General features: G+C 37.1%; 1 protein-coding gene across 5 annotated transcripts in view; it reads right to left on the bottom strand.

Annotated features, from left to right (window-relative positions):
- LOC128649793 (UDP-glucuronosyltransferase 2A1) overlaps nt 1-15,983 on the bottom strand; it is a 165,748-nt gene that overhangs the window by 26,157 nt on the left and 123,608 nt on the right. For all 5 annotated transcript variants that reach the window (XM_053703257.1, XM_053703256.1, XM_053703255.1 and 2 more), the window contains one exon: nt 10,020-10,168. In XM_053703257.1, coding sequence (XP_053559232.1) covers nt 10,020-10,168 — 149 coding nt within the window. The remainder of the gene's footprint in view (nt 1-10,019; nt 10,169-15,983) is intronic.

Below are 15,983 nucleotides of genomic sequence, written 5' to 3'. Positions count from 1 at the left end.
AAATGTGATAGTAAAATACACAAAGTGAATCGTGAAAAAAGTTCAAATATAAGGATATATGAATCTTCTAAGAAAGGTCTCTTCACTCTTCTACGGTCCTCCGTGTGTTCTCAAAGAAAAGGAAACAAGATATGCAACATAGTGTAACTCTGTAACCACTATTAGTGTAACAATTCTGCTTGTTTAACGAGTGAGTAATCACTCGTTAGAAGACTCACATATCCTTATATTTGAACTTTTTTCACGATTCACTTTGTGTATTTTACTATCACATTAATTGTAACTTAGGTTAGGATTTATTTTACAGGTAATTTTGTAATTATTTTAACTAGGTAGCTATTAAATAGTTAATAACTATTTAATAACTATTGTACCTAGTTAAAATAATTACAAAGTTGCCTGTAAAATAAATATAAACCCTAAAATAGATACAATGTAATTATTATTTATATTGTAGCTATATTAGGGTTTATTTTATAGGTAAGTATTTAGTTTTAAATAGGATTATTTAATTTAATTATGGGAATATTATTTCGTTTTATTTAAATTATATTTATGTTAGGGGGGTGTTAGGGTTAGGGTTAGACTTAGGTTTAGGGGTTAATAACTTTATTATAGTAGCGGCGACGTTGGGGGCCGGAGATTAGGAGTTAATAATTGTAGGTAGGTGGCGGCGATGTTAGGGAGGGCAGATTAGGGGTTAATAAAATTTATTATAGTGTTCGCAAGGCGGGAGTGTGGCAGTTTAGGGGTTAATACATTTATTATAGTGGCGGCGAGGTCCGGTCGCCAGATTAGGGGTTAATAAGTGTAGGTAGGTGGCTCCGAGGTTGGGGGGGCAGATTAGGGGGTAATAAATATAATATAGGTGTCGGCGATGTTAGGGGCAGCAGATTAGGGGTTCATAGCTATAATGTAGGTTGCGGCGGTGTCCGGAGCGGGAGATTAGGGGTTAATAATAAAATGCAGGTGTCAGCGATAGCGGGGGCGGCAGATTAGGGGTTAATAAGTGTAAGGTTAGGGGTGTTTAGACTCGGGGTTCATGTTAGGGTGCTAGGTGTAGACTTAGAAAGTGTTTCCCCATAGGAAACAATGGGGCTGCGTTAGGAGCTGGACGCTGCTTTTTTGCAGGTGTTAGGTTTTTTTACAGCCAGCTCAGCCACATTGTATCCTATGGGGATATCTTGCACGAGCACGTTTTTCCAGCTTACCGATACCGTAGGCAACGCTGGTATTGAGAGTTGAAGGGAAGCTAAATTATGCTCCACGCTCCCTTTTCTGAGGCTAACGCAGCCATTCAGACAACTCATAATACCAGCATTGGCTTAAGGGTGCGCTGGGAAAAAAAGCATTGTTAGCACCGCGGCTCTTTACCCACAAAACTCGTAATCCAGCCGTATGTTTTTAACCCTTGCAATGGCAGCAAGTTGAACCAATGACAAGATGTACAGTGGGACCTCTGTTAACGAACGACTCGGTAAACGAAATTTCGGTTTACGAATGAAAATTCTTTAAAAAAAATGCCTCGGTTTACGAATTTTTTTCACAATACGAAACAAGTGTCCCGGTTTGCCCCTCGGTTTACGAATTTTTTTCGCAATACGAAACAAGTGTCCCGGTTTGCCCCTGCATACTGAAGTGTGAGTAGCAGTGTGGAGGTGTTGGAGAGGTTTTGGAGCCATTTGCAGCAAGTTGTTGAGCCTTTTGGAGCCATTTGCAGCAAGTTGTGGAGCCTTTTGGAGCCATTGGAGCCATTTGCAGCAGGTTTTGGAGCCTTTTGGAGCCTTTTGCAGCAGGTTTTGGAGCCTTTATTTGACTTTTTTCTCACCTCCGGAACGCATTAATTAGTGTTCAATGCATTCCTATGGGAAACCGTGTTTCGGTTTACGAATTTTTTGCAATACGAAACGTCCCGGGAGAACGAATTAAATTCGTAAACCGAGGTCCCACTGTATATGGGTGTGGCCTGAGCATAAGGTCATTTTATCCCTTTACATGTAGAAGTGATAGACATAAATGTAATCACATTATCATCAACATTCTGTAAAGATAAAGGCCATAAAATAAATGTTAAAATGCTCCCACTAAAAAAAACCTCTGTCATAATGTGGCTATCGCAAATGACAGTTGTGATACCTTTGTAGTAGGGTTGCCAGGTGCCCAGTATTCAAATGGACAGTGCAGTATTTTAGTAGGTTGTCCAGTAAAATCTTCACACAAATACTGTAAACTTAAATGTCCAGTATTTTTAGAGTCCATGGGGAAGATTTATCATGCCCCGAGTGGACGTGATTCCTGTACGCCCTGCATCGCTAAATGCTGACAGCATACGCTGTCAGCATTTAACATGGCACAAACATTTCTGGTGAAATGCTTGTGCAATGCCGCCCTCTCCACATTCGTGGCCAATCGGAGGTGACGGATGAGTTAAGGAGCAGTGGTCTTAAGACTGCTGCTTCTTAACTCTTGTTTCTCGTGAGCCAGAAGGCTCGTGTGGAATAAGCAGCATCTGCTGCTTAATAAATCGCCCCCCCTATGAGGGTTAAATTAAATATATTTGTATTTTTCTTAGCGACCTGTGATGTTTTAATCCCTTGTAGTATTACCCTTCCCTTTTACCACTATAGAAAAGGCTGATTCAGTAACAATAATCCATTCGTTATCCTGGCATATGTAGGTATCTTTATTAATATGCCAATAGTAAAAAACAATAACCAATATTTCATTAGCTTTTTATAGCATAGAAAGGTAACCATAATGATCAGGCTATTTGGCGGGTATTAGTTACTAGTGAAGCAAATCATAAGCAAAGTTCCTAGACTGATAACACCCAGGGTTCTGAATAGCAACTGTATCATGCGGTGTTAAAGTAGAGTGTTCTCCTTCACACAATGTATCAAGTATATAACAAAAATCACCTTGGTCTTCAAGTATAGTGCGGTATAATATCATGTATCACAAGTAACTTGCAGATTATAAAGACATCATTAACAAGGTGTCGAGTGTATCCAAACTTTGTGTAATAAAGAAACACCTCCAGGTTACTCACTGTTACCGGCTCCACTCCGCGGGATAGCAGCTAATCTCTATGGACTCCGCCTCACCTGACAGTGCTGTTGCAGTTAAGGAACTGTGGCTGTAGACCTTCACGGCTTTCTCCAATACCGTATCAACGACGAACACTCCAACAATGAGGTGACAAACTTGGTAAATCGTTCCAAAGAATTTATTCAAGGTGAAAAATAACAGGTTCACACCACTACACACACCACAGCTAACATCCGACGTGTTTCCTGCTGCTACACACCTTCCTTTAATAGGCACACCGCTTTCACACTGTTTAAAGAAACAGTTCTATTTACACAACAGAATGCTTAAAGGAATACATGTACAATTCAAATAAATACTGACTGACTGAGTGTAATGATCTTACTAAATCGTACATTATAACATTGTTGCATAGCAAATACTTAGTCATCAACAAAGAAGAACACCTAGACACATTCGAGCTTATAATTTTACAATGTAAAAGTAGGTAAGAATACTAAGGCTTATTAATAGTTTACTATGTACATAACTATACCTCACTCACCTATTACTTAGTGTTACATAAAAGAAGAAAAGCATAAATGTCCAAAAATTATAAGGAGAGAAGGTGAGGAGACGTAGGACGAAAGATACGTGTATGTAACATACAATAGGAGTACATTACTAAAGACTACATATATGATATGCTGCACATCTAATATTTGGTATGAAGGTACCCCATAGGTCACAACCTTACTAAAGACGACTACTGCCAGTCTCAAATATACTGCAATACTCCATGTAGTATCTATTTTATCCCTAAGTCATTAGACATACTATGCCGGGATACATCAAAGAGAGAATTTTAAAAATTCATTACTTAATGTGCGGATATTTCCCCTCACTTTATAGAATAAACTGCAAATATGTATAAATTCCTATGTTTTATACAATGATATATATATATATATATATATATATATACCAATAGTTAGCATAGCTAGATATAGTGACATATTCCTAGACTTATGAGGACTTGATCAGTCCCCTATGTATAACTTAACATCAGACATTTCATTTATACCATAAGGACTACCTGTCCTCAAGGTATAAATCCAATATACCTCACTTTTGTTCAGTGCACGTTTTCTATTACCACCTGTATTAAGATTAGGTATATGATCTATAGCTTGAAAGGAAAATAATGTATTGATATAATCCAGTTCCTGTTTGTCATAAACCTCACTCCTTCTATGTAAAGCAAAATGTTTGGATACTGGAGTCCTTGGTACGTCACTCTCGAGGGATAAGAGGTGCTCTCTCACCCTGTCCTTGAGCATACGAGTTGTTCTACCTGTATACTGTCTGAAACATAACTTGCAGGTAATTAAATAAACTACAAATCTGGAGTTACAGTTTAAGTGGTGTTTCACCCTGAATTCCTTTTGAGTGACAGTGGAGACAAATGTATCGCTCCTTTTGATATAGCCAGACGATTTACATGGTATAGCACCACATCTGTAATTACCGTTCTTTTTCCTCAGCCACATCTTTTCATTCATCATTGGTTTAATAGAAAAATTCCTTTTTATGTTATTTTCTATGGTTTCTGCTTTTCTAGAAACATATCTAATTCCTCTCTCTATGACATCCTTTAGTTTTGGGTCATTTTTCAGTAATGGACTAAATTTCTGAATAATATTACAAATATCGGCATATTGCCTGCTATATTTAGTTGAAAACGTAAGAGTATCAAATGCTTTTGATCTTTTTTCTTTTTGTTTGTCTCTTAAAAGTGTCGTTCTGTCCATAGATTGGACTTCTACCATAGTTTTCACCCACTCGTTCTCTTTATAACCCCTGTCAATTAGTCTCTCCTTAAGGTCATTTGCCTGGGCCTGGTAATTTTTATCAATTTTACAATTTCTCCTCAGGCGCATAAACAGGCCTTTGGGGATTCCTTTCTTTACACAATTTGGGTAACTCGACGAGTTGGCCCTTAGTATAGTATTACCTGATATTTTCTTCCTATACACCTCCGTATCTAGTAGCCCTCTCTCATTGTCACATTTAATTGTCAGATCAAGATAATCAATCTTAGTCTGTGAGCTATAATATGTAAATCTCAAGTTTTTATCATTATCATTAAGATATCCTATAAACTGGTCAATATTTAAGACATCACTTTTCCAAATAATTAAGAGATTGTCTATAAATCTTGTATAAAACTGTATATTTTCGTCAAATGGATTATTTCTTGTGAATATTTTATTTAGCTCAAAGTAACCAAGGTACAGATTAGCATATGAGGGGGCGAATTTCGCCCCCATTGCTGTACCTTGGTTCTGGACATAGTAAATTCCTTCAAATATGAAGTAATTGTGGGTCAATAGATATCTCACGATCTCCACAATATATTCAATGAAATCAGACTCAAAATTTGTATAGATATGAAGCATTTCTCTTAAAGCAGTAAGCCCTTCCTTATGGGGTATACAAGAATAAATTCTTTGGAACGATTTACCAAGTTTGTCTACAGACTGTTTGTTACCCCATTGTTGGAGTGTTAAATTAAATATATAATGCCTACTACCTCAATGCATTACAAATATGGAGCAGAAAAAGTGAGGAGCAGTAAAAGGGGGTCAAATCGCAACTGTTTATATGTGTTACTGGTAAACAAAAAGGTACACTTATTGATTTGGATGTTACTGGCAGCCAAGAAGTAAAATGACTGCCTACATGTGAAAAATATATAATAGGATTAATAGTGGGGTCTAAGATAGAGCTTTGGTGGGCGGGCATTGTGTCACAGATCATTGTGCCCATTCACATATAGATTGTCCAGTAATTTTATGGAAACAGTTGGCAAGCACAATAAACTTTTTAAATTTGTATTCTTATTTTGCCAACTTTTTTATAGCTATCAGCATATAGATTAAAACCAATAATGTAAACAAAGCCCTAGGGGCCGATTTAACAATGTGCGAGTGGAGATCATCCGCTGTAGCTGATCATGCCTGCCGCACATTGATAAATGCCGACAGCATATGCTTGTGCAATGCCGCCCCCTGCACATTCGCGGCCCATCGCCTGCTAGCAAGGGGTGTCAATCAACCCGATCGTATATGATTGGGTGGATTGATGTCCGCCGCCTCAGAGGTGGCGGACGAGTTAAGGAGCAGTGGTCTTAAGACTGCTGCTTCTTAAAGGGACAGTCAACACCAGAATTTGTGTTGTATTAAAAAGATAGATAATCCCTTTATTACCCATTCCCCAGTTTTGCTTAACCAACACAGTTATATTAATATACTTTTTTTTTTACTTGAGATTTTTGTCAAATACAATAAACACGAGATGTCCACTAACAATAATTGTAGGAGTAAAGATACATTACAATCCGGCTGATGTATAAGAGTACATGCAAGAGTATTTTCTATACAGATATGAAGCGAGTAACAGGCTTGCCTAAAACTTTTTAGTGTATATTAAAATAGAGAGTAGTTAAAGTAACAGCCTTAGTAATAATCGTATTTACACTAAAAATATTTTTTTCAGCATGAGCGTAGTAGTTGTACATATTGTTAGAAAATCTCATTTAAACTAGAGTTGTAACACCTCCCAAGCAAAACTGGGTCACTCTTTTATCCAAGCAAAGTAATATGATATAGGGGAGGGTCTCATTGATACATACTCTTGGACCACTAGTTAATTAAATACATTAGCATCTGGAACTTAACATTGAAAAGTTAGGAGGACTAGTAACTTTTATCATTTGTAGTTATATCTAACAGAAATAGTAATGATGATTTAGATGCTGTCAAAGCTAGTAATAGAGCAAATAAATGATAAACCTGGAACTGGTGACTATGTAGTATTGGAGGATCTCTACTATCTCTTAGTAGGTAAAGGGAAAATAATCACACTTCGAGAAGATAACAGATAACATTAATAGTCCAGTAAATAAGCATAACATTATATTTAGATAAATACTATTTCAGCCTTAGCATGATGTATTCCTGTAAAAAGTGTGTAGAGTGGAATATAGCTGTATAGTGTATGTTCACATTAATAAAGGTGCTGAAAGGTAGAGTATGGAACTTTAATTATAGGTTAGGAATTGGAGTCTGCATTGATATGTTAGTGGGCTACCTCCAAGTGTGTAATGTGATTTGTAGCAGACTATAATACAATATTTGACTTATGGTGTAAGTTATCTATCTGGTGACTGTAAAATATAATTAGGGTAGTTAGCTTAAGAGAATATGGGATGGTTGCAGTTCATCACAATTATTACATGTACTGCCTGCTGGGTGATTTTCTTACAGTAGTGGTTCGATATATAAAGCTTATAAGAGACCATATTTGCCAGGCAGTAATCCACAGTAAATTAATGTAGGGAGGAAAGGAACCAAAACATATAGCAATATATAAACATGAGAGTAAAAGTGTGGAGCTTATACTCAAACCGAGAATTATCTATTAACCTTAAAGTGAATGTAAAGTCAGCATGGTCTCTAAAGTTCACATTAACTTTAAAGTTAAAATAACAGCACTTTAATTCATAATTTTTTTTTAAAGATTGTAATTACCGAGTATTTTAATTTAATATCCTCGCATTCGTAATTATAATCGTCCGCCCGGCATTTTTCATCATTCGCAATTACAGTTATCGGACTGTGTGAGGTGTTTAGCATCGCTTGGAGCGCGCATTGCCACTACGTAAACAGCGGGTGGGACCGCTGTCTACGTAGGATTGAATAAGACAAGGAAGTTGCGGGTGGGAGGAGCTGGTAAATATAAGAGACTAAATTTCATATTATAATATAAAATTTATTATACATTTTATTAAAAAATAAAAGTGGCGGTTTAATTGATATAGTGATAAGCTATTGAATGATACTTTCATATCCTAAAAAATTGACATTCACTTTAAGGAGAGATATGTGTCCATATAGTTAACCCACGCCTTTCCTGATTGGACGGTCTATGTCGAGTAAATAATTATAAGAAAAGCTGTACAGTCCACGAGGGAGCTAGAAGTCATGTAGGCTTGATCGGTCAATGACTATGAGTAGAGGGATGTGTGGTCCAATTGTTGTGACGGACTCTGTCTCTGTAAAGTCACTTTGTCACCTCTGTATTGAAAGGGTTACCATTGTGCCAATCTGATCTATGTCATTAGCGCAATTGTGCTCCCGGGGGCCGGTCGCACCTTCCAGGGAGACAGCTTGAGGAGGCACCATGGAATAATCCGTTTCGTGATTCAAGGCCTTAGAACCACTCCCCAGACAGGGAATCGCTGGATCCGTGATAAATACTGTCTTTTTTACCTTACCGGTAGATATTCCTTTCTTTTTTTAAATACTGTGATTGCCTGTTTCTCCGTTTTCTTACTGGACTTGAGGTAACTATTTATAGCTAGGTCAGAGGTGTGAGATCCGGCTTTGCCCTGAGCTCCCTCAGGTTCTCCCATGAATAGGATCAACCTCTGCACCTCCGATTTCTGTGCAGTCTCAGTATCGCTTGTAGACTTAGGGGAGAAGTGTCACACAGCTGATCTGGGTTCCTCATGCTGCTTAGGAGGGTGGGTGGGTGATGAGCTGATGGCATTAGGCCGCAGCTTTCTCAGACAGGCCAGAATAAGTTTTCTGCTTGTTGGAACAGGAAGATGGCTTATTAGGAAAGAGATAATCAGACCTAGCTAATAGAGATAATCGGCAGATTAATAAGCTATTTGTGGAGCTTCCCTAGTTTGCGTCTCATTATGGCTGCGGCTTTGACATGCCCCCTTAATATACTTTTTACTTCTGTGATTAAAGTGAAGGTAAACTAATATAGTTTATAATGAATTACTATATTTATCAACCAAAATTAATAGCACTTTCATTCATCAATACTTATGAATTTACTTTGTACCTTCGATATATCGCCTTTTTTCTATTCCATTGCGCTATATGAAAATCAACCCGTTTTTTTTTTTTTTTTTTTATAAACGACGATCACGTTGTTTAGACAGCCAATTGATTCTTTGGCTGTTAGGTGGCCGTCAATTGACGTCAGTATTTTCTGGGACAATATGCGCAAGTTATTTTTGTTCACAGTGGCAAGGCGAGCGCGTCCCCATTTCAAATCATATTTTTTGGGGCAATAAACGGGATTACCGCATGCGCATTGATGATAGTGAGATAATGATGCGCATGCGCAGTTTTTTTATATTCTATGTGCACGAGCGTCGTAGACACGTATAGAGCGGGTGGGACTGCTCTATACGTCACTCTATCAAAAAAACAGGAAATCCAAAATGGGAGGAGATTCATAAGGGAACAGTAAGGAAAAACAAAGTCGAAAAATATATAAATAACAAAGATCTGAAAAAAATAAATATAGTGATATATTTTTAATTGGACTACAATTATAAATCAGAAATAAGAAGGCTAAAACTTAACCTTCACTTTAACTTTTATCTAAGCATCTTCTGACAGCCCCCTGATCACATGACATTTTATTATCTATTGACTTTCATTTTAGCCAATTAGTGCAGTGTCTGCCACGTCATGGGCGTGTTCACAATGTTATCTATATGGCTCACATGAACTAGCTCTCCCCTGTTGTGAAAAGCAAATAAAAAAGCATGTGATAAGAGGCCGCCTTCAAGGGCTTAGAAATTATCACATGAGCATTCCTAGGTTTAGCTTTCAACTAAGAATACCAAGAGAACAAAGCAAAATTGGTGATAAAAGTAAATTGGAAAGTTGTTTAAAATTACATGCCCTATTTGAATCATGAAAGTTTTTTTTGGGACTTGACTGTCCCTTTAACTCCTGTTTCCAGCTAGCCTGAAGGGTCGCACGGAAACAACTGCATTTGGGCGTTGTTAAATCGGCCCCCTAGCGTGTTAAAATGAATGGAAAAGGAGACCTGCAAATTGGTATACTGTAAAATAAGCTACATCTTCTGGTCACGATAATCAATAAAGGAGTTATTATTACCTCTGGTAAAGGCTTTGCAGGTTTGCAGTGCAGTCCACCGACAAACTCAAAGTTAGGTAGAATTGGCCGTGGATATTCAAAATCCCAGTATGTTCGGATCAACCAAATTTCAGCTTTCCCCATAGTTTCACATAATGATGTAGGTCGGCCTAAAACATTGCAAAAATAAGTTAGAAATATTGTCTAGAGCAGTGTTGCGTAATGCGTATCACATCATTTTTTTTACAATATCCATGTCTAAGCACAGGTGGACTCACTAATCAATACTCTTATCAAGCTAACCTTTGCTCAAGAAGGAAAATCTTTAAAATGTGCCATGTTAGCAATATAAATCAGAAGCACTGGCTAAAAGACATTTTTTATATATGCAAATTATATAGCAACAATTAAGCACTGCATTGTGAATGATCTCTACACAAAATAAGTACATTTGCATTCCTATCTTTTATATACAGATATAAATAGCTGGGTTAAGGATCAAACTTCTGCAGAAGGAACTTCACCCTTTCTGGAGGCAGTGAAAAAAAAAAGAATTTTCAAAGACGTATTTCAGGAAAAGGAGGCAAAAATACAAAACAATTGCTTTTTGTATTTTGTATTATCTGTAATTAAACATTTTGGGCTAGATTACAAGTAGAGTGCTAATTAAACAGCCATTACACGTGGCTGGTTATTGCTACTGCGAGCTTGTGGTAGCAATTAGCGCTTATAAAACTAACCAGAGATCAGATCTCTTATTAATTTTATAAATGTGCCACAAATGCCCCCAAAATCAAGTTGTTGTTTTTTTTTTTTTTAAAGTAGCATTTTTAAAAAAAATACATAAAGAAAACTGCACTTAGTAGTTTTTGAGGACTAAAATCAGAGGCAGAATTTTTTTTTTAGAAAGAAAAAAGGCATTAAAAAATGCCTTTACATTGCGGTTTATGGGAACTGTGTGTTCCCTATAAATATACAATATATGTATATGCTTTTATATATATATATATATATATATATATATATATATATATATGTGTTAATATGTGTATATACACATAAATATATATTTACAATATGCTGCCATATACATATATATTTACGATATGATGCCATCGCTATGCGACTTACCCCCTTCGCTGCGCTTTAGTTCTGTGCCATGTATGATGACATCAGAACGGGGCTCCCATTGGAGCATATGGATAGGCTGACCATATTGCCGCTTTAAAAAGGGACACATATGAAAAATACATGTGTCAGAGCTGTTTTCAAGGCTGTTTAAAGAAATGTTTTGTATAAGAACCCTCACATATGTATTTTTCATATGTGTTCCTTCTTAAAGCGGCAATATGGTCAGCCTACCTATGGAAGAGGGCTCTCATGAGCGCAATGCGAATGCAAGCTGACGTTCGAATTGCTGTCAACTGTTAAAACCAGTGCACATTAACGTGCACTGGTATTACTCAGTGGAGCTCTAACATCACTTTTGCGAAAGCGATATTTAGCGCTCCACTTGTAATCTGGAGAATCAAATTCTAATATTACTTTAAAGCTGGGGTTCTTAACCGTTTTACAATGACAGACCCCCAATAGATTGCTGAATATGTCCCTATCCCCCTTTGCTTGGCCTTCGGAATCACTAGTTCTATTAGAAACCAATAAGACTTCAAAGGATGTCAATAGCTTGATTTTATTATTTATAGTTAGGAAAAGAACAGTTTAATGAAATTCTAAAGATTTTATAATATTTATTTAGATAAAAACAAATCACAAATGTATGTTTTATCTTAGTATTTTAGCAGGCTGTCCAGTAAACGCTATACAAAAATACAGGACACTTAAATGTATTTTTATAGCCCCCTAAGTGTCAGCTAAATGTAAAGGAAAATGTTGGAGTTTAATATCCCTTTAAAGATGTAATTTATATATTTAATTCTATTGGGCAGGATCCCTCCAATAGACATTAACATATCAGAGACCCCGCCCATGAGTACCAGCAGTGTTTAGCAAGGTGTTTTTCCCCCAGATGTAGAATAGCCACAAATGATGAGTCAGTGACAAAATGTATCTAAAAGTATCTAAAATAGCTCCACCCAGTGGCAGTACTAGGAGAATGCTATGCAGCTCTTATGCCTCTCTGCAAATACAAATATGGCTCAAAAAGAGTTAACACTGTGAATTTTCTATTATTCTATTTTCTGTTACATACAGCCATAGGGGTGTAAAATAACTTCTGTGTGTGTGTTCCTGTCAGACAAGGGGGTCAAATCACTACTTATGTGTGTTACTGGCAACCAAATGAATACAATTACTACTTAGTTTGGAACATATATATGGTGGGATCAAGGGTTTCTGTACAATAAAAACCTGGAATCAAGGTATCATTATGGTCATAAGGTAACAGTGTACACACAATTTTGTGCTACATAGATATAAGATATGCTGCCAGTAATTAGAAGAAGCCCAGGTACAGGGTGCTCCACTTTATTTTTAATATTCACATATGTGCATTAAAAATAGTCACTAAGGAGTCAGTAAACTCTTAAAGGGCCACTGTAAGTAAATATTTTCTATGCCTGTTACTAACTAACTACCCCAAATACGCTCTTTATCAATAGCATTTCATTAACATATCTTTACCGTGTATCAGAAATCTTGTCTGCAAATTTAATTGTTTTCAAAACCCACTCCGTGGGTATCCTTTGCTCTGTACCAATCCGTTTACAATACTTAGGTTTCAAAATGGCACTTTAAACACAAAGTTATTGGTTTAAGTATTTTAAACATGCAGTGCTGAAAATAGTGGGCAGGATAACGTGACATCATCGGCGAATAAAAGATATAACTTTTAGAACGTTATGAAACTTTGTTTTGGAGAAAATATAGGTCAGTAGGTTTTAATTAATGTTTATTAACTTTAATATGTTAGTTGTTTAGTTTAAAAATTATAACAGAAAGTAATCCTTTAACACAAAAAATGTAAGCTTTAATCAAGTATAACATACGCTATATTAGCTGCATGTATGCTGTATGTTAGCTTAAGTATCTCAGTTTGTGTCTGTATTAAAAGCGTTTGCCTCTCCTTGTGAATTAATATTGTGATCTCTCCAACGTACGTTTCGCTTTGTCAAAGAGTGTAATCCATTGCAATCCTCTTCTTTATTATTGTTTATTAAGAGTGCCTTTGTTCATTAAGGGTTCTTTTAAAAACAGAATCTAAGCTCCAGACTTTCTATGGAGTCTGGGAAAAAGCACTATATTTACAGCAAAAGCAAACAAAATAAATAATAAATGTATAATGCAATGTTTGACATCTGAGGAAGAGGAGTGGTCTTGAAAAGCATTATGCTTTGTTCTTCTCTTGATATGGATTGCTATTATTTCATTTCAATCTTCCCAACCTTTCTCTGTTCCATCCTTACTAACTGAACACTAACATCCTTCCTGCTACTTCAGGTCTTAAGGCAACTCCTTGTCATACTTTAACCCATACTGGAGTTAAAATGAAATAATTTGTGGGCATAAGAGAATCACAAGAGGTGCTAATCAAGCGCCCCTTGTTTTAAAGGGACCTGAAACTTAAACATTTTCTTCATGATTCAAATAGAGCATACAATTTTAAACAACGTTCACATTTACTTCTATTATGAAATTGTTTTCATTCTTTTGGTATCTTTTGTTGAAAAGTAGGGAGGAAAACTCAGGAGTGTCTGGAGAACTATTTGGAAGCCATTTTGCAAGAATCTTGCAGCACTATTTTCTGCCATGTAGTGCTCAAAAAGAATACCATGGGAGCGAAGCAATTCGATAATAGAAGTAAACTGGAAACCTTTTTTAAATGACATGCTCTGTCTGAATCATAAAAGAAAATGTTGGAGTTTAATATCCCTTTAAAGATGTAATTTACATATTTAATTCTATTGGTCAGGATCCCTCCAATAGACTTAAACATATCAGAGACCCCGCCCATGAGTACCAGCAGTGTTTAGCAAGGTGTTTTTCCCCCAGATGTAGAATAGCCACTAATGAGGAGTCAGTGACAAAATGTATGTAAAAGTATCTAAAATAGCTCCACCCAGTGGCAGTACTAGGAGAATGCTATGCAGCTCTATTTATTACTGTAGTACCCCAAAATTCCGAAATGCCAGCTGCCCTGAAAATGAGATATATATATTTTTTTAACATGCCTGTGCGCAGTAAAAGATAATAATGGAACAGTAATGGAATAATAATTATTTTCAGCATAACGTTTTAATTTTTTACATATGAGTATTCATTCATTTATTTGCAGTTAAGAATTCTGCTGACTAATTCTATACAATGAAACATGAACTGGGGCGCGATCTGATATACGGCGCAGGTTTCGGCGCAAGCGTGGAAACCTGCGCTGCCCGTAGTTTCACCTCGCACATCGGGCTATCACATATACGGTGCCGACAGTTGCTAAAGTGCCGTAAGTTGGACAAACTAGCGATGTCCAGAAATAAGCGTAAGTACAAATTTCTGGAGTCGCCAGTGGCTTACGACACTTTAGAAACTACCGCCGCATAAAAAAAACTAACTAAAGTATAAAATCTCCCGTTACTGTCTAACACGCCTCCCAAAAATAGCCAGACACGTATAGCCCTCTAACCGCAATCCCCCCTATCACTCCTAACAATAAATGTATTAACCCCTAGACCGACAACCCCCCACAACGCAATAATTATTAACCCCTAAACTGCCATAGCCCATAATTCTATTGGCTATTCAAATTAGCCAATAGAATTACAGTAGCTCTTATTCTATTGGCTATTCAAATCAGCCAATAGAATTACAGTAGCTCTCATCCGATTGGCTGATTTGAATTTGAAGGCTCAAATCAGCCAATAGGAATTCAAGGGACGCCATTTTTAATTGCGTACCTTGAATTCCTATTCAGTGTACGGTGGAGATCGTATGAAGAGGATCCTCCACGCTCCATGGCTCCGCGGTCTTCAGTTCCAGCGTCGCCGATCTTCAGTTCCAGCGTGGCCGGTCTTCTGTTCCAGAGTCGACGGTCTTCAGCTCCGCGGTCATCGGTCTTCAACTCCTCCGATCCACGCCGGCTGGTTCCTGGTAGAAGAAGAGGTCGCCGCTTGGAAGAAGCCTTCACCACCTGGAACAGGATCTTCTCCGCCGGTCTTCAGGACAGGTAAGGACCACTTGGGGGTTAGACTTAGGTTTTTTTAAGGGGGAATCGGTGGGTTTTAGAGTAGGGGTGTGTGGGTGGTGGGTTGTAATTGGGGGGGGTTGTTCTTTTTTTTACAGGTAAAAGAGCTGATTACTTTGGGGCAATGCCCCGCAAAAGGCCCTTTTAAGGGCTGGTAATAGAGCTGATTACTTTTGTAATTTAAGTCGAAACAGAGATGCAACAGCACTACACTTATAATTCGGGAGTGCTTGTATAGTAGAAAGGATTACCTTTCATAAGCTGGAGTGCTTATGCATAAACTGACAAGAACGGTTAATCAACACAGAGGTTGAGAAAAAAAAGAATGCATTAAGATAACACTTCACTCTCCCTTGAATTGTAGTTTTTGTAACATCATTATCTGGAGATGTACTCAGGTGATAGATTTAAAATATAACCTTTATTGGTCTGTATTAAAATTCAAAAAACACACAAACAACACACAATTAAAAATTGCAAAAGAATTGGGACCATTAGAACCATATATTCTTCAATAAGTAAGAATGAAGGGTCAATGAGGTGTGTCACAATCTGGACAATAATAAAGTGGCACTAATGTGGGTATTTGATGCTGTAATTTTGCCGTACGAAGACCTTACATGTAAGTGAATATAAGGTATTATAATCTTAGAACAAGGTAACCTCACACGGATGAATCTAGCTGTCTATAATAATAGTGGATCAGGGTATCACCACGGTATCTGGGTTTATGAGGACTACACAATAAATCAATGTTTAGTGTGGCCAAACTAGGTAGAGACAATAAGAATTAT

The sequence above is a fragment of the Bombina bombina genome, chromosome 2 (assembly GCF_027579735.1).
Source record: "Bombina bombina isolate aBomBom1 chromosome 2, aBomBom1.pri, whole genome shotgun sequence".
NCBI classification, from domain to species: domain Eukaryota; kingdom Metazoa; phylum Chordata; class Amphibia; order Anura; family Bombinatoridae; genus Bombina; species Bombina bombina.
Note: the sequence above shows the minus strand (reverse complement) of the source record. Positions and strands in the feature narration are given on the sequence as shown.